At 37.6% G+C, this 25,321-nt stretch overlaps 2 protein-coding genes across 21 annotated transcripts in view; both read right to left on the bottom strand.

The window, feature by feature from the left end:
• Positions 1–3,123, bottom strand: part of adam12a (ADAM metallopeptidase domain 12a) — a 251,967-nt gene extending 248,844 nt beyond the window's left edge. For both annotated transcript variants that reach the window (XM_073918906.1, XM_073918907.1), the window contains exon 1: positions 2,987–3,123. In XM_073918906.1, coding sequence (XP_073775007.1) covers positions 2,987–3,089 — 103 coding nt within the window. In that variant the 5' untranslated portion in view covers positions 3,090–3,123. The remainder of the gene's footprint in view (positions 1–2,986) is intronic.
• A 13,950-nt stretch (positions 3,124–17,073) lies between these two features.
• Positions 17,074–25,321, bottom strand: part of si:ch211-232h12.2 — a 50,670-nt gene continuing 42,422 nt past the window's right edge. For all 19 annotated transcript variants that reach the window (XR_012388216.1, XR_012388218.1, XR_012388211.1 and 16 more), the window contains 2 exons: positions 24,419–24,539; positions 17,074–17,364 (listed from right to left, as the gene is read on the bottom strand). Coding sequence is in view for 10 of the 19 variants with exons in the window: in XM_073918916.1 (XP_073775017.1) it covers positions 17,323–17,364; positions 24,419–24,539 (163 nt within the window). In the remaining 9 variants the exon portion in view is untranslated. The remainder of the gene's footprint in view (positions 17,365–24,418; positions 24,540–25,321) is intronic.

Below are 25,321 nucleotides of genomic sequence, written 5' to 3'. Positions count from 1 at the left end.
TTTTATGTCATTATTTTCAATGATTATCATTGTTAGCCGTGTTATTGTTCATGCCTATATTACACCCAAAATGCTGAAAGAAAATAACTTGCAGCAACAACAAAGGTTGTACAACAAATATTACCATGTATATAATATTTATATATAGGATTACAGTAATGGAATGCATATTATACACTATTATTTAGTAGTAGTTTTGGCCTTACTATAATGAGAATTTATAGGAGAAATGTGTTCAAAAATTATCATAAAAATGCATATTTTTATGCTATTTTAAATCCAATTAAATAAGTGAAAAAAATAATTATATTATATATAATAATATATAATATATATATAATTTATATTATATATTAATTAAGTTTTAATATTTAACTTTTTTTTATATTTTAATATTATATATTAAATAAGTGAAAAAAATAATTATATATATATATATATATATATATATATATATATATACATACATATACATACATATACATACATATATATATATATATATATATATATATATATATATATATATATATATATATATATATATATATATATATATGTGTGTGTGTGTGTGTGTGTGTGTGTATGTATATATATATATATTTTCACTTATTTAATATATATAATATATAGTTAAAATATAAAAAAATTTAAAAATATTAAAACTTATTTTATATATATATATATATATATATATATATATATATATATATATATATATATATATATATATATAAATGAATGAATAAATAACTAAATAAACAAACAAACAAACATGTATACAGTATAATGCAATAATAACAGTAATGAAAACAATATTAATTAAATTAATACATAACCCCCGGAGTATTAAAAAAAATTGGTATCAAAATCAAAATATTATTTTAGATTTTTTGAAATAAGAATTTGGATTATTACATTTATGTGAAATTCAAAAAAAAAAAAAACATGCTCCCAAAAACTCATTATCTTGGACTATCCCAGTTTAAATGAAACACAAAATGTTGCTTTACACACGACTTGAGCAGGTCTGCTGTGACACTCACCCACAATATATGCAGTGCTGTCATAATGATCACAACAAAACAACCCCAAGCAAAACACAGATGTTCTGTTGCCGCCTCTATTAATAAAAGCACAAAAATCCCCTGAAGAAGCTGTTCTGAGAAACATCAGATCATCTTCTTCATATAAAATGTGCAACAGTTCATCAGCTGTGCTGCTGTGAGAGCAACAGACGCCGTATCTGAATCACAAGCTGACACTCAAAACCAAGTTCTCTGCATATGACAACATCATACATTGCTTTATGTTAAGCTGCAGGTCAAATCTGCCACACCAGTAGAGTTTAAGGGGTCAAATAAGGTCCAAACAGTATCTTGAAGAAACAACTATCACTTTCTATATGCTCAAAAGCTGCTGTTTGTCCAAGCAGGCAGTCCAAATGTTTTAAATGGATATAGTTCACCCAAAAATCATACACTCATTTTTAAGTGTCTGAGTTCCTTTCTTCTGTTCAACACTAAAGAAGATCTTTTGAAGAAAGCTGAAAACCTGTAACCATTGACTTAAATAATAAATGATCCTCTGTAGTGTTCATTGAGGTGAAGTTGGTTTTATATTCGCACATTCATTCATTTTCTGAACAGTGACACAGTCTTTATATTGTTTATTACACCGATTTTCAGCTTTCTTCGAAATATCTTCTTTAGTGTTGAACAGAAGAAAGAAATTCAACAATGTAAGGAGTAAGAAATAAAACAGCTCATGCTGCCACTGAGGTAAAGTTGGTTTTATTTTTGAACTTTCTCCTTAATTTAATTAATATAATTATAATATATTCTCCTGAATATAATTTCAGAAAAGTACTATTAGCAAATTTTGAATAGGTTAATTATATTAGCAGCCAATGACTATCAAAGTATGACACTGTTCACAGTCAACTAAATAGTGCTGATGTTTTTTTCAAGTCATATAATCTCAGACCAAAATATTCAAGGTATAACCATTGACCTCCATATAGGAAAAACAAATGAAGGACATAGCTACATGCTTTCAGCAAACTTTAAAATATCTTCTTTAGTGTGCATCGAGATAAATTTGGTTTTATATCCTTACATTAGTTTATTTTTGAATAATGACAACTTGTAACTCAGTCTATATATTGTTTATTACGCTACTTTGAATATTTCGGTCTGAAATCGCATGTAAACATGACTTGAAAACAACATCAGCACGATTTAATTGACTGTGAACAGTGTCATATATTGACAGTCATTGGCTGATAATGTTCAGAATTTGCTAATAATACTTTTCTGAAATTATATTAAGTAGAATATACTATATTTATATTAATTAAATTAAGGAGAAAGTCTAAAAATAAAACCAACTTTACCTCAATGGCAGCACGGGTTGTTTTAAACGGATAGATCACACTAAAATCCTTAAGGGGTTGAGTTTCTTTCTTCTGTTGAACACTAAAGAAAATATTTTGAAGAAAGCTGAAGAATATTGACTTCCATAGTAGGAAAAAAACAACAGAAGTCAATGGTTATATGTTTTCAGCAAACTTCAAATTACACTCTTGAGTGCCCATCAGAAGAAAGTCAATTGAGTCAACTTAATTGCATTTTCAGAAAAGTATTATTCGCATATTTTAAATAATTTTAGCAGCCAATGACTATCTACAACATTGTTCATAGTCAATTAAATAGTCACAAAGTCATGTTTACATGCGATTTCAGACCCAATATATAAAGTAGCGTGGTAAACAATATAGAGAGACCGTGTCACAAGTTGTCACTGAACGAATGTGTGGACATAAAACCAACTTTACCTCAAGAAAGTAGAGCATGATTTGGAACAAGTAAAAGCTGTGACAGAATATTAATTTTTTGTGTGTACTATCCCTTTAAGTGGTGTCCACACAGTCATGTGAAAGTTGTAAGCGTATACAAAGTCTTAATAACAGCGAAATGTGTCTTACCGGCTGTAAACAATCTCCCGAGGCAGCAGAGCGTCAGCACGGACACAACGCGCGCGCAGACCGCGGGAAGGAGCACACACATCGGGCTGTACCGGGTGGACATGGTGCCCGAGCGGAGATCCAGAAGGATGATCACCGCGGATCACGGCTGCACGACCATAATATAGAGCAAATCCGACACTTCCTGAAACCTGAGAGACTCTCAGAGCAGCAGCGTTCGGACGCGCGCGCCGCACATCAGCTCTCCAGGAGCGCACCACCGCGTGCACTCAAGCAGCCTCGTGCGCGCGTGTGTGTGCGCGCGAGAGAGTGAGAGAGAGCGCTGAGATTTTGACGTTTCAGATTTTTGATGAGTGCTGAAAAACACGATCTAACAAGTAAAGAACGAAACGATTTTGCGAATAATAGGTTTATTTGCATTTTATGTTTAAAACTGGTTCTTTAAAGCCCTCTACTCTCTCTGACTAATCACTATAGACCCGTGAATATTAATTAAAATAAAACTAAAATTAGAATCAGTATAGCTTTGAAAATCATTTAGTTCTAAGGATATCTATATACTTGTGTAATCCAAAACAGTGACAACATTTCGTTTAGAAGAAATAAAACTGATGTAAACATCCAAAGCTTGTAGTTCATCACATCTGCCTTAACGGATCAATGTTTTTTTGACGTCACCTCATACTAGTTTCTCAAATCGTGACCAATCATATGCTCACTAGTATCTGACATGCCCCGCCCCGTTTAAGACTTCTCCTTTGCTTTTAATTTGATGCACTTGAGCTCAATCACTCTCACTGCCAGATTGGTGATAAAATACACTATGGCTGTTTCTCAATTCCAAGAACGCAAAGAACTGACTTGCGTTCTTGTGGAGACTGGTCTTGCCAGGTGTCCTCAGAAGAACGAACTCAGGAGACCGCGAGGGCAGAGAACGAGTCCTTTGAGAAATGGGATGCTGCGTTCTTCCTGATGGTCACATGACCTTCACGCGTTTTAAATGGAAATTATTTAAACATTACAGCACTCATACAACGATTTATTGTTTAGCCCCCTCTTCAAAATATATACTTTGCATAAAAACATTATAAATATACTCTGCACAATATAAATAAAACACATTGTAATACGAAATTCAGCAAACAAACACCCTTAATGTGTTTATTCCTTTATTAAGATGTTCATGTTAATGTTTACTTTCACCGTTTCATTTAGGGAAAGTCCTGAGGTAAATAAGTGATATCTCTGAACTTTAATAATAAATCTAAATAAAATGCTGCGCTTCCCACCTCCAGTCGCAATGACTTCTGGGACTTCCAGAGCGAGGACGGTGCTCAAGTCTGCATCGGTGCGTCCTCAATATCAAGATCACATCCGGGAAGTTTCACGCGTCCTCTGTACTTGCGGTCTCGAGTATTGGAACTGAACTTAGGCTGCTGATGATGACGTTGCACGAGAACACGAGGACGCAAGACCGCTGAAGAACGCATATTGAGAAACAGCCACTAATTGACTGTTTTTAAGGAAGAGGAGCTATTTTATGCTCACCCTCTCTTCATTTTTTAAATTGAAATTATGAAGAGAAAATGCACATCTCAAAGCACTTCACGGGACCTAGGCTGTATGCCAGTCCAATTTTTTAAGCCCTCGGACGTACGTCATTGATTGCGTCACACAAGTGTCCACTGCTGGTGAACATCTGAATGCCCCAAACACTTGAGCACTTACACTTGTGACAACACTATCGTATTTCATTCTTGGACATATAGGTGCTAGAGTGACCATATGAAATCAATGGAGCTTTCCAAACGGGATACATTGAGTGAAAAAATCATGGCCGCCACCTTTATTTGTCAATCCAAACCGAAGTGATCAAAACTGCCCATTTCAAAAGGCCATTTGGAATGAAGAATTGTGAAAAATCCTACTGATGGAAACTATCGTTTGAGCAGGGAACCTGTATGCAGGGCCGGCCCTTCCATAGAGGCGACCTAGGCAGCCGCTTAAGGCGACAGAATAGAGAGGGCGGCGTCCCCGAAACTACCCTCACCACCCGCGCCCTCATCCGCGTCTAGGGTGGCAGAATAGAGAGAGCAGCGTCCCCGAAACTACCCTCGCCACCCGCGCCTCAGTTATATCCGCCTCTAGCGTGGCAGAATAGAGAGGGTGGCGTCCCCAAAACTACACTCGCCACCCGCGCCTCAGTTATATCCGCGTCTAGCGCAGCAGAATAGAGAGGGTGGCGTCCCCTAAAGTACCCTCGCCACGCGCGCCTCAGTTATAGCCGCGTCTAGGGCGGTTTCACTTTAGGTTTGAGGGCGGCGTGACCATCCTTTGCCTAGAGCGGCAGTTCAGCTTGCTCCGGCCCTGCCTGTATGGTGTCACATTCAGCGCTCAATTTATAAAAGTTCATACCTACATATACTCTAAGCCCTTCAGAGGGACCCTTCAAAGAGATTAGGGCATAGGGATGAGTCCTTCAGAATGGAATCCACCCCAACTCGCTCTCTTGGTCAAAATCTAGGGATCAAGGGTATGTCCATGTAAGCTACCTTCGTTCACTTGAAGGTGTGGAACACACTTTAAAACTGTGATGGGGATTCCCCGCAGGAAACAAGGGAAGGGATGTTTGTGAGTGTGTCTTTAAAAGTGGAGTCCCACAGGTTGTAGGGTGGCAGTAAATGTGCTTTAATACTCTTCCTACATCACAAATAAACAGTGCTAAAACATGTATTCATATAGACCTTTCCGTGGTGGTTCAGTGGTTAGCACTCTCGCCTCACAGCAAGAAGGTCACTGGTTCGAGTCCCGGCTGGGTCAGTTGACGTTTCTGTGTGTAGTCTGCATGTTCTCCCAGTGTTTGTGTGAGTTTCCTCTGGGTGCTCCGGTTTCCCCCACAATCCAAAGACATGTCTATAGGTGAACTGAAGAAACTTAATTGGCCATAGTGTGAGAATGTAAGAGTATATGGGTGTTTCCCATTGCTGAGTTGTGGCTGGAAGGGCATCCGCTGCGTAAAACATACAGTATGCTGGATAAGTTGGTGGTTCATTCCGCTGTGGCAACCCCTGATAAAAAAGGGACTAAGCTAAAGGAAAATCAAATGAAGTCAAATAGAGCTTTCCAACCATATATAGTTTGTCATGATTAGATTGGGATTTAATTGCAAAAAAAGGATCTAAACTTAATATATTTATAGATGTATTTAAACACGGTGGCGGGACGGTGACAGTAAAGGGACAGTTCGCCCAAAAATGAAATTTACTCACCATTTACTCACACTCAAGTTGTTTTAAACCTTTATGGCTTTCTATCTTCTGATGAACACTATTCATTCATTCATTTTCTTTTTGACTTAGTCCCTTTATTCATCAGGGGTCGCCACAGCAGAATAAACCACCAACTTATCCAGCATATGTTTTACACAGTGTTAGTTTATTCAGTTCATCTATATCGGGGAGAACATGCAAACTCCACACAGAAATGACCCAGCTGAGGCTCGAAGCAGTGACCTTCTTGCTGTGATGCGACAGCGCTACCCGCTAGTTAGTTGGTTTCAGTTTTGGTTGACGCTGAGATGAAACATGAGCGTTGCATATATGTGAGCGCACGGTAAGGTGTTGATCTATCGTGTGCTCGTGTCTTGCGTCTATTTGTGTTGTCCAAGCATGTGGCCATGTGTTTACATTGTGGCCGCGTGCTTCAGTCTTGTCCTGTTATTGTGATCGCGTGGTTAATGAGTTCTCTCATTGGCTACGTGTTCTAGTCTTGTTTTATGTAAGCACATGGCTTGTGTTGTCTCTGTGTCATGTGCTCTCCCGTCTATTGTCTAGTCCCGCCCACCTTATTAACCCATTATTAGTTAATTATGTTCATCTGTTTGTGTGTTAATTTACTACAGTTTATAATCCCCTCATGTCCGCTGTCCTGTGCCAATTCGTCTTTGTGTGTCACTGTATGTCATCGTTCATAGCCTTGTCTTGTTGCCTTGCTCCAGTCCTGATCCCTGCCCGCCTCTCCATCCTAGTTTGTTTTGATTGTTTATTTGTTTTATTAGTGTTTTCCCCCTCTGGGTTGTTTATTTTGCCTTTTATTTTATTTCATTATAAATAAATACTTAAAGAGCCCATATTATACATGAAATAGGGTCATATCCTGGTTGTAAGGGTCTCCAACAACAGTCTAATATGCATGCAAGGTCAAAAAACACTTTCATGGTCTTATAATCTGCATTTATTTTTACCTAATTATCCCAGCAACTCCCGTATGAATCGTCCAGTGATTCATTTGTTCCCAAACCCCTCCTTAGCGCGGAGCTAATCTGCGCTGATTGGACCGATGACAGTCTGTCGCGATTGGTCGACTGCCTTCAGTCAGAGAGGGAAATGGCCAATAGCTAATCAGCAATTTAAAAAGTAATCACAGTTCATACACGCTCGATAGTATAGACGTGGATTTTAGCTGCCACACTATGGCGAGTGGATAGTGCCACGAATAACCGAACGAAGGAGACAGTCGTGTACTCGCCATACCACACACACACAAAAACACACACACACCTCCGGATGACAACGCTCCCGCTTCCGCCCGCACCCGCCAGGTTTTAGCCTGAGAACCCGCTCCGTTTTCTGCCCGCCGCGCCCGTTCCCGCTAGAGCGGAGAACACAACCAAAAATCACCCAGTATACAGTCCAGACAGCCAAGATGTCTGTATAAACACACACACACAGCACAAAGCACACAAAGCTCGTTCGTTCGTTCGCTCTCTCTCTCTCTCGCTCTCTCTCATACGTGCGCGTGCGCACTAACACACACACAAGCACCACGCAGACTCTCTCTTTCTAATTCGCATAGCAATATCCGTGATATTGCTAGACAGCCCGCTCCCGTCCCAAATTAAACCCGTTACCGACCGCTCCCGCGATTTATTCGGAAATTTATTCCCGCGGCTGTCCCCGCGCCAGATTTCTGCGGCGCGGGAATAAATTTCCGAATAAATCGCGGGAGCAGAACTCTAGCACGGAGCTCCATAAACAAACAGCACGCGTCGCGTTTTTAACGTGACTTTGCACGCGATAAGATAATATATCCAGTTAACCTGATACAGTACTCGCGGTTACAAGTAACAAATCACAACTAAATACATTTGCAAGCTAGAGTAAACGAGGCAACAACTTTAACCGCACGTACTTACACTTGAGAAATGGAAGAAACCCATCCTGACGTCCATCAGTTACTCTTTACTGATCCTTCCTTTAACAAACTCAGATGAAGTATTCTTTGTAGCATGTAGCTTCCAGAAGTTTCCAACTGCTTGGTTATAATGCTGATGTTTCATCTTTGGGTAGAGACTCAATATAATATCCATCTGCAGTGTTACTTCAATCGACCGGCATGTTTGTGTGTGTGTGTTTGTGGGTGTGCGTGTGTTTGTGGGTGTGTGTGTGTGTCTGGGTTTCTGCGTCAGAGGGCGGGGCCTCAGGTTTGAAATCTCCCGGGTTTGCGCGTGCACGTGAATAACTTGGTTTCGTTCGTACGTCATGGCGAAACACCTAATGAGTCGGTATCAAGGCGACTCGTTTGAATCACTATGAGTCGACTCTTTTATAGATGAATCAACCGTTTTAAACACTGTATTCTTACAGATTTAAGCCTTAGCTGGATACTTCACTTCACTTAAAGCTGTGTTACACACTACATGGAGGGGAATTTTCAAAAACCCATAATATGGGCTCTTTAATTACTCTGCACTTGGGTCCTCGCTCCTTTTTCCCCAACCCCGATCGTGACAGATTGGGTTGTTTTTGGTGACATTTTCCTTTTGGAGTCATTAAAGTCATGCTTCTTAACTCTAATGGCGACATTATAGAAATAACTGAATAATGCAAATGTTTATGGCACGGTTGGAGTTGAGTATTTTTCATGCTGATCCAATACTGAGAGCCAGCTTTGATTTCCTGAAGCGCAGCAGCATAACCGCATGCATGATGAAAAAGTGCATTATTCAACAGCCGAAACACACAACGAGCATGCAATTTGCAAATCTGCACATGCAGGAGAGGTTTAAGAACAATAACAACAACAGCTTCAGCGTTTGCTGTGCGGACTTATTCTGAAAGAACAAAATACTGTGTGATTTCATCATCCTGTTCTTGCATTTTCACTGATTTCAAAAGCTCAGACGGGATTGGATCTTCAAGGGACTGCAGAAATCCATTAGAAGCACATCCTCGTCTCAAAAACCTGTCCTGTAGCTGGAAAAAAGAAACAGACTTCAACGACGAACCCACATTTAGACAGCGATTAGCTTTTCTCCGAGAACAGTTTAATGAAATATTTAGGCACGAGTGACTCAGAGGGAAAGAAGAAGCCAGAATAAGAGAACTCAGCATATGTCATTGTCCACCAGGAGTTTTTTCTTTTCTCGAATTGCTCACAGGCCGTGCTGAAACAGGCCACTTTTTTCATTTTAAAAGAAGTTATTTATGAACATTCTACATGTTTTCCAGCACATTAAAGAGCACATGTTGGTTTTTGTGAATTGTGGGGACATTACAGTTGAAGTCAGAATTATTAGCCCCCCTGTTTGTTTTATTCCTCAATTTCTGTTTAACGGAGAGCAGATTTTTTTCAACACATTTCTAAACATATTAGTTTTAATAACTCGTTTTTAATAACTGATTTATTTTATCTTTGCCATGATGACAGTAAATAATATTTGACTAGATGTTTATCAAGACACTTCTATACAGCTTAAAGTGACATTTAAAGGCTTAACTAGGTTAATTAGGGTAACTAGGCAGGTTAGGGTACTTAGGCAAGTTATTGTATAATGATGGTTTGTTCTGTAGACTATCGAAAAAAAAATTGCTTAATAATTTTGACCTTAAAATGGCTTTCAAAAAATTAAAAATTGCTTTTATTCTAGCCAAAATAAAACAAATAAGACTTTTTCCAGTAGAAATTTTTTTTTATCAGACATACTGTGAAAACTTCTTTGCTCTGTTAAACATCATTTAAGAAATATTTAGAAAAGAAAAACAAATTTAAAGGGGGACTAATAATTCTTACTTCAACTGTAGGTTTCTATTGTATTTATACTGTACAAACTGTATTTTGTATTGTCCTAACCCCACCCTACCCTTAAACCCAACCTTCACAAGAAAGTGTGGACAGTTTTATTTTCTTAAAACTCATTCTGTGTGATTTAAAAGATGGATGGATGGATGGATGGAGATAGATAGATAGATAGATAGATAGATAGATAGATAGATAGATAGATAGATAGATAGATAGATAGATAGATAGATAGATCCACGATTTTAACTCTGGCAATTTTACAGTGTAGATTTTATTAATTTAATAGTAAAATACTGGCAGCAGGGTTTCCAGCAGTGAACCGTAATCCTACAATGCATCTCTTCATTGATATGAAGTCATTATCTTAATAAGAAGCCAAAAAAGACTCAGGTTTGGTAGAATGGCCCTAATATTGGTTTATTTATTTATATATTTGAAGGAGACAGACATCATTCAGAGGCCTGAGATGATCTGGTGTCTGCAGGTCTGTGAATCGTCTGTCTTTAGCTGTGAAATGATCTTCAGATGGACCGCAGTGGTAAAGCGGGTCACATCATATACATGTCCTGTAAACTTCATTCACATGCTCTCACCTGTGCTGAGGTAAAACACAGCACGATCCATCACCTGAATCCGCCTGACATGCAGATACAGCCCAGTTTCTGCAGGGGTGACGGAGTCCAAACTAACAGAACAGACTTTACAATCCCAGACAACGGGGTTTCAGGTTTCACGGAGGCCTTTGAGATATCCTATTCCTCATTCAGCATGTCATTTTGAAAAGTTCGTAAAACCCCTCTCTGTATCTAAAGATCCCAATAATTCTCAGCAAGAGTACGCGATTTATGGGTTTACGCGGTTCACACTGGTTCTAGGTCAGTTTCCATTGTATGATTCATCGAGTCTCTTCATCCGAGGCCAGAAGAAGTTTCTCAAGAGCGAGATCCATCCATCCATCCAGCCCAAATGTATTCGATTTCCTGTTATTTAGGATCCTGTCATATTTATTAGTATCAAATCCACAGCCCAGAATACTGAGAAAAGCCTCTTGCAAAAACACATCAATATTCCTGACGACGTTAAGAAAGGATGCTAAATTTAGTTGGCCTAGAAGGCAAAACCTGCTTGAAGATTTGTGGTGAAGTTTAGCGGGAAAACAAGAAGGTATAAAACTTATTTTTCGAAGCATAAAGCTGTACTGTCAGCACTGGCATGTAAATGGAGACTCCTGAGGGCCGCTGTTCGAGCAGGACCCGGTCTTGAGTTTAACCTGCACCGTTTCTCCGTACGTCACATGTAGGAGCGAGAGATTTGTGTGTTTCGCCATGAACTGGGGTTATTAAACCCAAATCCAAAAAATAAAACGTTTGTTACCTGATATTAACTGTAGCAGTAGACTGCAGGGCCTAAATTGTACTTCTTCGCCAAACCCGTCAGTGGCCGGTGACATTAGACAATTCATCAGACGTTTCATCAACCCTGAACGTTTTTTTTTGCAAAACCAGACAGTTTATACTACTACATTATTCATTCATCCATTCATTCATTTTCCTTCGGCTCAGTCTCTTTTTTATCAGAGGTTGCCATAGCGGAATGAACCGCCAACTATTTTAGAATATGTTTTAACAACACATTCTTATGGTAATTCGAAACTTTTTGATTAAGTAGCTAATTCGTATGAATTTGTACGATCTAATTCGTACAATTTAGTACGATTTGCTCATCCCCCAATGACCGTTGGGTTTAGGGGTGGGGTTAGGTGCCACGCCTCCTTTTTAAAATTGTACAATTTCGTACGACTGAACTCAAATTCGTACAAATTAGCCACTAAACTAACAAAACGTAAAATACTTACGTTTTCTCGTGAGATCAGACTGGTTTCACACACAACCCAATGCTGAAAAACACCCATACACACGTTTACACACATACACTATGGTCAATTTCGAGTTCACACTTAGATACTGTTTGACAACTTGTTAGCAAGTTAGCAGGTTTGGCATGCTGTCCCGGGAGAGAACCCTGAGCTCGAAGATAGTTGAGCCCAGGGCTCCCGCCAGGTCCATAAAGCATGTGAGGGGAGTACGAGGTCAGGTGTTCTCGAGAGCTCCTCTCGGCAAAAGAGGAAAGGAGGAGAAGGGGTGGATGGGGGGTTTCTTCGGAAAACGAAGATAAGGGAGTAGATCTTAGCTATGTTATTTATAGTGAGTTTGGAGCGATCCGATTGGCTAGCCATTGAGTGTAGATGAGTGGCCAGCTGCAGTCAATCATATCACGTGCTCCTCTCGAAATTAGTTTGTGAAACTTCATTTATTTGATCAAATTCCCATATAGAGCATGGATTTGGACTGTGGGGCAAAACGGAGCACCTGGAGGAAATCCACGCCAACATGGGGAGAACATGCAAACTCCGCACAGAAACACCAAATAGCCCAGCTGGGATTAAACCAGCGACTTTCTTGCTGTGAGGCGACAGTGCTAACAGGCTCAGCGGAGCCACTGTGCCGCCACTACAATAACTTATCAGATTTACAATGTTTTTTTAACTTATCATTGCAGAACTTTTTTTTTTTTTACATTAATTAGATGTGGTTTTGACATCAAGGTAGTTTACATGGATTTTAGGGAGGAAAAAATCGAGTGTAAATTCATAATTTGAAATTGAAGCTTTCAGATTAAGCATTTATTATATTCTAATATTTTTGTGTCATTATTTTAGAAGTCAAAAGTACATCGCTATGTGGATGTCAAATAGACGTCAGAGTTTGGACATCAAATTGATTAGAATTTTTTTACATGTTTTTGACATTATTTAGATGTTGTTTAGTCATCAAGGTAGTTTACCTGGATTTTAGAGAGACAAAATTTAGTGTAAACTCATAATTTGGAATGCAACTTTTCCTACATAACAATTATGGTGTCATTATTTTAGTGGTCAAAACTGCATCGACATGTAAATGTCAAATAGACATTAAAATTGACTTCAAATAGCTTAGAATTTTTGATGTTTTTGACATTAATTAGATGTTGTTTTGACATCAAGGTAGTTTACATGGATTTTATGAAGACAAAATCTAGTGTAAATTGATCATTTGGAATCGAAACTTTCAGATAAATGCAACTTTTCCTTTATTATAACATTTACGATGTCATTATTTGAGTGCTCAAAAGTACATCGCTATGAGGATGTCAAATAGACGTCAAAATTTGCACATCAAATTGATGAGAATTTTTTAATGTCAGTTAAAAGTTGTTTTTGACATCAAGGTAGTTTACAAGGATTTTATGAAAACAAAATCTAGTGTAAATTCATAATGTGGAACTGAAGATTTCAGATAATCACAACTTTTCTAGTATAATAACAATTTTTGTGTCATTATTTTTAGTGGTCAAAAGTGCATCAATATGTGGATGTCAAATGGACGTCAAAATTGACCAATAGATTCGAATTTTCAACACTTTTTTTGACATTAATTACATACTGTTTTGACATCAAGGTACTTTACATGGATTTTATAGAGACAAAATCCAGTGTAAATTCATTATGTGACATTAAAGCTTTCAGATGAATTAAACATTTCTTATATTGTAAAACTTTTTGTGTCATTATTTTAATGGTCAAAAGTGCATCGATTTGTGGATGTCAAATAGACGTCAAATTTTGGACATTACATTGATTAAATTTTTTTTATGTCAATTAGATGTTATTTAGACATCAAAGTAGTTTACTTTAATTTTAAGAAGACAAAATCTAGTGTAAATTTATCATTTGGAATCGAAACTTTCAGATAAATGCAACTTTTCCTTTATTATAACATTTACGATGTCTTTATTTTTAGTGCTCAAAAGTACATCGCTATGAGGATGTCATATAGACGTCAATTTTGGACATCAAATTGATTAGAGTTTTTGACACGTTTTTGACATTATTTAGATGTTGTTTAGTCATCAAGGTAGTTTACCTGGATTTTAGGGAGACAAAATCCTGTGTAAATTCATAATTTGGAATGCAACTTTTCCTATATAACAATTATGGCGTCATTATTTTAGTGGTCAAAACTGCATCGATATGTAAATGTCAAATAGACATTAAAATTGACTTCAAATAGCTTAGAATTTTTGATTTTTTTGACATTAATTAGATGTTGTTTTGACATCAAGGTAGTTTATATGGATTTTAAGAAGACAAAATCTAGTGTAAATTCATCATTTGGAATCGAAACTTTCAGATAAATGCAACTTTTCCTTTATTATAACATTTATGGTGTCATTATTTTAGTGCTCAAAAGTACATCGCTATGAGGATGTCAAATAGACTTCAAAATTTTTACATCTAATTGATTTGAATTTTTGACATCAATTAGATGTTGTTTTGACATTAAGGTAGTTTACAAGGATTTTAGAAAGACAAAATCAGTGTAACTTCGTAATTTGAAGCTTTCAGATGAATAAAAAAAATCAATACAATTATTCAATTGTGGTCAGACAAGCATCAATATGTGGATGTCAAATAGATGTCAAAGTTTGGACATCAAATCGATTCTAATATTTTGACACTTTATTTTTGACGTCATATCAATTTGATGTAATTCTGACATCAAGGTGCCCGCTGGGAAGGCTTTAGGGTTTGTAACTCTATTGCTCAGTCATGTCCTATCCCGGCAGGCACATGTGGGACAGTCTTGGCTCATTCATTGAGAGGACAAAAGCCTCTTTCACCCTGCGCGAGCACACAGCTCCATTAGCAATGCATTCCTGTTCAGATGGGGTCAAATTCCTTCTGCTCCGGCTAATGGCTCCGGGAGACACGGACAGAGAAAGGCTACTGATGTCATAATGAGTGCGACTGAAGCCTGAGAGCTTGATCAGAGCCTCCATGATCTGAAAATGTCTCAGTTCTTTGGGTTTCAGGCTTTTAGTGAGCCGTAATGTGCTCTTTTATGTCCCGTCTCTCGTACATTATGTAGGATTACAGAGAGAGGGAACGCTCCGTAGATACAGCAGCTTCTCTGAGGAGCCAGAAAACTCCCCTCTAGTCCAAAATCATGGCCTGTGGTTCTTGAGCAGCTTACACTCTAAAAATGCTGGGTTGTTGTAACCAAGCATTGGGTTCAATATGGACAAACCAAAATATTGGGTTGAAAAGTAAAATCAAAATGTATCTTTTATTTTGCTGGAGCACATTGTTACACCCCGATAACAATAAGTATAAAGCTAAATTAGACTTACGATGATGATCGGTTTATTTTTAGATTATGCCTTTAATTCTGCATTATTCCATGTGACCAGCAGGGGTCCTCAATGGGCCGCAACCATATCTCAACGTAGCCTAATGTTGAGCTCTAATTAACCTAATCAAACTCAATTAAGCAATTGTAGTCAGTTCTCCAGCATTCTCAAAGAAGGCAACACAAAGACACTGAAACTAGCACCAGATTCCTGAGATACTTGACTTTCATAACTTCCATGTATTTTTAATCATTATCATCATTAATATATTATTTAATCATCTCTCTTATTGTAGACCTGTGACCTGTTGGCGTGTAGTAACTTTTCCCTACATGACAGCATGAGACATTTTATGCTAATTTACACTATAAAAATGCTAATACATACTGAAAACATTCCAATAACGTATCCATCCATCAGTCTATCTATCTATCTATCTATCTATCTATCTATCTATCTATCTATCTATCTATCTATCTATCTATCTATCTATCTATCTATCTATCTATCTATCTTCACTTTTTCCACATTTGTTAATGTTGCAGCCTTATTCCAATTTTTTTTTTATTTTTGTGAACCGTTACACCCCTGATATATATATATATATATATATGAGCAATATCACTGTGCTGTATATCAGCACTGGTGGGAGGCGTGCGTTGGCAGGAGGCTGCATGCAGAGTGCCTTGGCACCCCACCAGTGTTGATATACAACCATAGTACACTGCTGCGAGTGTGATATTGCGTTTATACAATAGTTCGACCCCACAATCTTGTACATAAAAGAAAAAATCAAACACATAGAGTGAAAAACCCTTTTGTATTAGGGACTACTTTCTTCCGTCATTAATTCACATCTGCAGCTGACGTCAGAACAGCAGAAACCGTTACCAACGTCACTTTAGAGCTAGTATTTGAACGATTCTCTATAGTGTAATGTGAAGCAGAGCTTCTGGTGTGTGACCCCCTTAAGGTGATGACAAAACAGCAAATTTTGCTCACATTTTAAGAATTTTTGACACGTTTTTGACATTATTTAGATGTTGTGTAGTCATCAAGGTAGTTTACCTGGATTTTAGGGAGACAGAATCCTGTGTAAAGGCTGAACATGACATGAAATGCCACCCGTCTACAGAGATTTCTCACCAGACTGCTGTTGTGTTTGCGATACGGAGGGACAAGGCTGAATCCAGCTTCTTATTCTCAGCTTCATATTGACTATCCGATCCACCTTAAAAACCATGAGGCTTCAGCTTTCAGCTTTTTATTCGTGCTCAAGAGAACACACTGAGCAAGGGCTTATTATGCGGTTCTGGCGCCATCTTGTGGATAGATAACGTCAATCGTATTTGGCCACCGACGAGCTCTCAGAAAATGTAAATATTAAATAGGCACTATTCTTGCAAATAAACTGTATAGTTGCAATTTAAACAACTACATTCTCAAATAAAAAAGCCTCAAAAGTATATATTTGTTGTCTAACCGAAGTAATATTTGTTGGCTGTATGTGGGCGGAGTAATACACAAAGTGTAAAGAGGCTGTACGGATGCTGATATTACTAAAATATATCACAGCTATCAGCCAATCAAATTCGAGATCCAGACAGAACTGTTTTGTGTGTGTGTGTGTGTGTGTGTGTGTGTGTGTGTGTGTGTGTATATATATATATATATATATATATATATATATATATATATGTGTGTGTGTGTGTGTGTGTGTGTGTGTGTGTGTGTGTGTGTGTGTGTGTGTAAATATAAACAACATATTGAATGAAATAATATTAGTTTTTTTATTGTGTTTTTGATCAAATGAAAGCAGTCTTGATGAGCACAAGCGTAACTTTTGAGCAGCGTGGTACAGTATGTATTGAGAGAACAGATGTACTGCAGAGCCACAGCTCATGTTTAAGGCACATTCATTCTGAGAGGAACTATACCTTCACATTTATAACCGTTTGTCATGTCATATTTTTCAAGGACTGACATGAGAACTGTGGAGTGAGAAAAACCACGAGTGCAAGGCGGTGTCAGTGATTTCCTCCCCTCTGCAAAATCTGCTCCAGAAGTTTCTGGAAAAGAGAAAAGAAAGAAAAGCCTCTGGTCAGTTTTATTCCAAACGTTCATCATTTGTGGTCAGCGAGAGCTGGACAGACAGACTGTTTGTGTTGAAACACATCATAATTAATACTAGATGTCTGGGTCATTCCTTTGTCCCATAGAGAGTTTCAAAGAAAAATCATTGTAGTTTTAAGAAAGGGATTTAAAGTAGCATGAACTTTTATTGTGGCTCATGTGAGTGTTGAAAGACTCCGTTTCTTTATATATTTATATTTTTATACATTATGTATATTTTTATGCATTTCTCAGTGAATGTAGACAGTTATTGATGGTGCATTTAAACAAAACCGTTTTATTATATTCATTAATATAAGAGTTTAGATAATTCATTTAAATCAGCGGTGTCCGAAGTCGGTCCTGGAGAGACAGTGTCCTGCTGACTTTAGTACTTGCTTCAACTCACCTGCCTGGAAGTTTCTAGTATGCCAAATTAGAGCTTGACTAGCTGGTTTAAGTGTGTTTGATTAGGGTTGGAGCTTAACTCTCCAGGACATCGGCCCTCCAGGACCGAGCGTGGACACCTCTAATTTAAATAATTAAGAGATTTCAAGATAATAATAATAATAATAATAATAGTAAATGGCAAAATGACCAGTAGGCATTTCTGTGTGGAGTTTGCATGTTCTCCCTGTCTTGACGTGGGTTTCCTCCGGGTGCTCCGGTTTCCTCGACAGTCCAAACACATGCTCTATAGGGGAATTGAATAAACTAAATTGGCCATAGTGTATGTGCGTGAATGTGAGAGTGTGTGGGTGTTTCCCAATACTGGGTTGCAGCTGGAAGGGCATCTGCTGCATAAAACACATGCTGGAATAGTTGGTGGTTCATTCCGCTGTGGCAACCTCTGATACATAAAAGAACTAAGCCGAAGGAAAATGAATAAATGAATAATAAAATAATAATACATGAGAAAATTCATTTAAATTAAATTAAAAATATACAATTTACATAATTTCAGCTACCTTTGATATTTTTATGTTTGTCTTGCTTTTTCCTGTTTATTGAAATGTACTTTATTTAATGTTTTCTCCAACATATTAATTTGGTGTACTAATTTGAGGACTTTTTGATTATTTTCTGAACAAAATAATAATGACTTTATAAAACAATATGCTTCTATTCTTAGCTTTTATCCATTTGTCAGCAAAAAAAAAATATATATATATATATATATATTTATTTATATATATATAAAAAAAAAATTAAAAAAAAAACCGTTTCAATCCTTTTAAATAACAAATTTAGTGTAACAGCGTATTTACTTTAATAATAATAATAATAATAAGTACAGGTCAGAATAAGTGTGTTGCTTTATTTTTACACAAATATATCCGTCATGCCTAATGTCAAATAATTCACTCATATTTGCATAAAACCTATTTGAACCAATCAAGCAGACACTTTACATGCAGGGCGACATGATGGCTCAGTGGTGAGCACTGTCACCTCACAGCAAGAAGGTAGTTCGAGTCCTGGCTTGGACAGTCGGTATTTCTGTGTAGAGTTTGCATGTTCCCCCCATGTTGGCATGGGTTTCCTCCGGGTGCTCTGGTTTCAGTCCAAACACATGCGCTATAGGTGAATTAAATAAACTAAAATGGCCGTATAGTGTATGTGTGTGAATGAGTGTGTATGGGTATTTCCCAGTAGTGGGTTGCAGCTGGCAGGGCATCCACTATGTAAAACCTAAACTGTAGCAGTTGGCAGTTCATTCAGCTGTGGTGACCTCTGATAAAGGAACTAAGCCGAAGGAAAATGAATGAATAATAAAATAATAATAATAAGCAAGATAATTCATTTAAATTACATTTTAAAAATACAATTTTAATAAATACATTTGATATTTTTATGTTTCTCTTGTTTTTTTCCAGTTTATTAAAATGTATTTAATTGAATATTTTCTCCAACATAATAATTTGGGTGTACTAATTTTAGGACTTTACAATTCTTTTCTGAACAAAATAATAATGACGATATGACTAGGCACGGGACGATAACCGTGTTCAAGATATATCGTGGTTTGGAAAAGTCAAGGTTTTAAAACCATCAAAATTCTCTGCTATACAGTTCCTAAGGTATGAGTAAGATTTTTTTATTTACATTTTTTTTCTCCAGCAGAAAATAGCTCCAAAGATGCCGTTTTAAATTGTAAAAAAAAAAAAATCCGTGTTTTTTTAAATAATAAAGTCAGCAGAATATAATAATCAATAATTTATTAGAATCGTTTAGCCTGACATGTTTACTGTTGGGCAGCACAGTAGCGCAGTGAGAAGCACAATCGCCTCACAGCAAGAAGGTTGCTGGTTCGAGCCTTGGCTAGGTCAGTTGGCATTTCTGTGTGGAGTTTGCATGTTCTCCCCACGTTGGTATGGGTTTCCTCCGGGTGCTCCGGTTTCTCCCACAAGTCCAAAAGCATGCGGTACAGGTGTGAATCAAGGCCGTGATTTTATTTTCCAAGAGGGGATGTAAATGTCAATGTGATGTGTGTTGAAGAGATGCCAATATAAAACAAGTGAGAAACAGAGGAGAACAGGGGAATGATGTCCAGACTCATGACAGACACACATACTGTATGCTGGATGGCAATGTTCTGACTGTGTGTATGTGTGTGTGTGTATGTGTGTGTGTGTGTGTGTTTTATCATGTGCATGTGTTGTGGTATCATTAGCAGTGGACGGGTGTTCATTCCTGTGAACAGTGGCTCCATACACACAACACAATGAAGCTCTTTATAAAACACTGCTAACCAGAGAGCATAACACACACACGCACAAACACACACACACATATATACACACACACACACGCACACTCTTATTTGCCTTTCACATGCACAATATACACACTCAGCGCCGTTATCACACTATCATGCATGAATGTTATTTTTTTAAGTACCTAATCATGGCAGAGCATCAAATATAAAAATATATGTATAATTATTAAGTTAAGAATTGCGTATTAAAATATAACTAACTATTACTGTGATCTAAGTTTATGATGAAGCTGTACAAGTGCATATGAATATGTTAGAAAGAATCAAGGCTGTTTCAGACAGTCTGTGGTGGTGATTTTTTGATTTTTGACTATTATGCATTGATATTCGATTCTGTAGCGACATCTGGTGGTTTAAATATGTAAATGCGTAAACTTGTGATGTAGGAGCTAAAACAAATTTTTTTGACTTTCAGACATTGCGATATTTTAAGTTTCTGCGACATATATATTGCAATATACATACAATGTCATCAAATTAATTAAATAGCCCTATTTAGAAACAATATATTCATTTTCAATCGATTGCCAGGTAAATCGGGAAATATTTAAAAAAGAAAAAAATTCAAAGGGGGGCTAATAATGACTTCAGCTGTGTGTGTGTGTGTGTGTGTGTGTGTGTGTGTGTGTGTGTGTGTGTGTGTGTGTGTGTGTGTGTGTGTGTATAGTTAAAGTCTGAATTATTCACTTAAATTGTTTTTATATTTCCCAAATGATGTTTAACAGAGCAAGGAAATTTTCATATGTCTGATAATATTTTTTCTTTTGGAGAAAATATTATTTGTTTTATTTCAGCTAGAATAAAAACATTCCATTTTATAAAAAACGATTTTAAGGTCAAAATTATTAGCCCCTTTAAACTATTTTTTTTTTTTTTTTTTTAGATAGTCTACACAACAAACCATCGTTATACAATAACTTGCCTATAATTACCCTAACTTGCCTGATTAACCTGATTAACCTAGTTAAGCCTTTAAATGCCACTTTAAGCTGTATTGAAGTGTCTTGAAGAATATCTAGTCAAACATTATTTACTGTCTGTCATCATGACAAAGATAAAATAAAACAGTGATTAGACATGAGTTATTAAAACTATTATGTTTAGAAATGTGTTGAAAAAAATCTCTGTTAAACAGAAATTTGGAAAAAAAAATAAAATAAACAGGGGGCTAATAGTTCTGACTTTATATAATCTAACTGTATATAATCTTAACTCAACATTGCAGATCTGCGATGTGACTATTGCAGATATACATATTGCGATATCGATATTTAATATCTTATTAAAACTGCATGTTGGATTCTCAACTCTGTTGTCAACCTGACTTCCTTAGTTTCATTAACAATAAATTTGCATTAAAATTGACAATGAATTTATTATTTGGGGCTTTCTAACATTTTTTTTAAGCATATAAACTTTTCTTGGCAACTACGCTAACTTCTGTAAGGTATAGTCATATTTCTTAATTTAAATAAAAGTAAAATTACACAGACGACACTCTAATGGATAAAAAGATGTTTTACAAATACTTTGACTCAAATCTCTGACAGTTAAATCTCAATGGACTAAAATTTCACTTCACTTGACTAACTTCCCTAACTCGTCTAGTTAACCTAGATAAGCCTTTAAGGCCGTATTTACAGAGAGGGTGCTCGCTGCAAAGCCATTTGAGCAGAGCTGAGCTCCAGCGAGGGGGAGCATGAGCTCTCGTTCTGCCTCCTGTAAGCTGTTTTAATGCGTACACCAACCCCACCCCTAACCCTACCCCCAGTGACATCACTCGTAGAAGAAGTGCAAAAAAGGTGAAGCTCAAGCTCAAGCTCCCCCTCGCTGGAGCTCAGCTCGCCCAAATGGCTCTGCAGCGAGCACCACTTGTATTTACATGGCACTGTTCAAGTGACTCAATTACGATCATTTTCCCCCATGTGGCACAGATCGGATATGGCCCATGTAAGTGTAAGCAGGAACAAATCACATGGATTCCGATTTACTCAAATCACATTCAGGCCTTGTTCATATGTGGAAATGTATCCGTTGTGAATCGACTCTGTGCCCTTGCTTCTGCAGTGTAAGCAGGTAGATTGGATTTTCACCTGTCAATGCGAGTCGCAAGTCATTAAAAACCGTAGCGAATGACGTCAAGTCTGACACTTTTCAGAACAGACTTCAGCAGAGTCCCAAACCTTAAATCTCATACACGAGGACTTAAACAGCTTTTACATTGTCATATAGCACAAACATTTAAGCATGTTAACGAGAGCAAGAGAGCGCGATGTCCACCACGTAACCAATATAAACCAATATAAAACTAGTGCATAAATCATGCCATGGACATTACATTAAGATGTCTAAAGGTTTAAAAAAAAAAAAAAAGCCTATATATCAAAAGAAGATGGACAAATGAGAACATTTCTGTCATAAACTAAAGTAAAACAGCTTGTGAAAAGCTAAACACAGATTACATACAGGAATAGAGAAAAGAGCACTCTTTAATTATCAGCTGTTAGTCAGCGCCTGCTCTGTTTTTCCTGGTCATTGCGCCTTAGCCACGTGCTGTGTAAATGAAGACGATCAGATACGAGTCACTTTTAAAAGATGATGTAAGCAGGTCAGCAAAAACATCGGATACAGTCACAAAATCATAACTGACCATCAAGATCTGCAGTGTAAATGCAGCATAAATGTCACTTGAAGCTGTATAGAAGAGTCTTGAAAAATATCTAGTCAAATATTATTCACGGTCATCATGGCAAAGATAAAATAAATCAGTTATTAGAAATAAGTTATTAAAACTATTATGTTTACAAATCTTCTTTACGTTAAACAGAAATTAGGGGAAACCAGGGGCGGACTGGCCATCTGGCAATTCTGGCAAATGCCAGAAGGGCCGGACCATTTTTTTAAATGTGGGCCGGTCAGCTATTTTTTATTTTTTCATATGTATTGTTTTTTAAATGTAGGCAGCTTTTATCTCGTGCGAGATGTGAATATTATGAAGATGATGGTGATAATAGTAAGAATAATAGTAAATGTTAGGCATTGGCCCAATCAGCAACAACCGGCTGGTTTCGAGATGGGCCGACCCAATCTGAGGTTACGCAGACATAATCAAAATTTGGCAAGAATGTCAAACAAACAGTGAGTGCAACACAAGCTAATTGTCAGAGATGGACCTTAAAAAGGTAAAGGCAGTCAAGTCAGACATTGCCAATTACATAAAATTAACTGAACTAGTCTCGAAAGGGGGCAGTGCAGTGGCGCAGTAGGTAGTGCTGTCGTCTCACAGCAAGAAAGTCGCTGGTTTGAGCCTCATCTGGGTCAGTTGGTGTTTCTGTGTGGAGTTTGCATGTTCGCGTGGATTTCCTTCTGTTTTCCTTCACAAGTCCAAACACATGCTATAGGTGAATTGGGTAGGCCAATTGGGAATTGGGTAACCCAGTAATGGGTTGCAGCTTTGAGGGCATCCGCTGTATAAAACATATGCTGGATAAGTTGGCGATTCCCAGATTAATAAAGGGACTAAGCCGAAAAGAAAATGAATGACATGATTGCATATATAAATGGGTTGCTTTTGTTTCAGTCACATACATTAAATGTTTAAATATCTCTTGAATAAGGTACTGCTTATATAATTTTACCATCTATACACCAATATAAGTAGTGAATGTGCGTGTCCGTGGGTGGGGCTGTGTCGGTGTGGTAATGTGGGCTGGTGTGGCTACAATGCCAGGGCTGATTTTTAGTCCCAGTCCGCCCCTGGGGGAAACATATACAGGGGGCTAATAATTCAGGAGGGCTAATAATTCTGACTTCAACTGTACATGTTTTCTGATGAAAAAAAGTGTAGATTTTCACTCCATTCATCATTCTAGAAGCCCTCTATATTTAGAGATGTTTGAGAACAAAATGCATTGGCCAAAATCAATTCTTACTGCTTAAGGGCCGGAACGAGTTTAGAGAAGGCGTCCTCCCGTGGTCCGATTGAATTAGGGGAATTTTGTTAAGATAACCGAACACCTCGCCACGCCGTATTGGAAAAGCTTCACTTTCAGGATTAATGTGGAGAATTAATCTAATTTGTTGAACCAGTTAACGGCGACTCAAAAATCCAATCCCACACACAGAGGGAGAGAGAGAGAAAGAGCACAATAATGATTATCGATGGACTTCACAGCTGATCTGAGATCAGCCCTCACCACTAACTCTAATAAACTATATATTTGTATAAACACCTTTTTGAAGAGCTCTGCCCGCAGTCTGTTGGTCCGAGATACCAATTTTCGTTTCTCCTCTTCTTTTTTCCTCTTTTCCTCCTCTCTCCTCTTCTTCACTTCAGGGAGCTGGTTATAACTCCTGTCAAACAAACAAAGTCATGTCAGACAAACTAAATGCAATTTGTTGGCATGTTCTGGGTGGTTGCTCGGATGCTGTATGTGGTAGCTGGGATTGTTGGGTGAGCTCTGTATGGTTGCATGGAGGTTTTTAGGGTATTATAAGGGGTTGCTGGTGTGTAATATAGTTTTTCTGGGTTGGCGAGGTATTTAAGCAGGTTGCTATGGTGTTATTAGTGTAAGTAGAGTGTTGCGGTGTTGCTAGGGTGCTGTTGGGGCATTCTAGATGGTTGCTAGGGTGTTTAGGTGGTTGTCAGAATACAATAGCTGTGTTCTAGGTGGTTGCTAGGGTAGTAAATTATTTCTCAGGTGTTGAGGCAGGTTGCTAGGGTGGTAACAAGTTGTTGGGGGTATTTAGGCAGATTCCTAAGAAGGTATTAGGGTAAGTAGAAAGTTAGGGTGTTGTTGTTTATTGGTGGTTGATAGGGTATTATAATGGTTTTCTGGCTGGTTGCTAAGATGGTAACAGGTTGTTGGGGGTATTTAAGCGGACGTATAGGGTGTTATTAGGGTAAGTAGTGTTCAGGTGTTGCTGTGGTGTTGTTGGGGCATTCTGGGTGGTTGCTAGGGTTGTTTTCAGAATATATTAACATTGTTCTTGTTGGTTGTTAGGGTGTTTGAGGGTGGTTGCTAGTGTAATAATGTAATGTTCAGGTGTTGAGGCAGGTTGCTATGGTGTTATTAGGGTAAGTAGAATGTTCAGGTGTTGTTGGGGTGTTGTTGGGGTACTTTAGGTGGTCGCTA

Source organism: Danio rerio, chromosome 12, assembly GCF_049306965.1.
Source record: "Danio rerio strain Tuebingen ecotype United States chromosome 12, GRCz12tu, whole genome shotgun sequence".
In the NCBI taxonomy this organism is placed as follows: domain Eukaryota; kingdom Metazoa; phylum Chordata; class Actinopteri; order Cypriniformes; family Danionidae; genus Danio; species Danio rerio.
The sequence above is the reverse complement of the archived record's forward strand: the minus strand, read 5'-3'. Positions and strand labels throughout refer to the sequence as shown.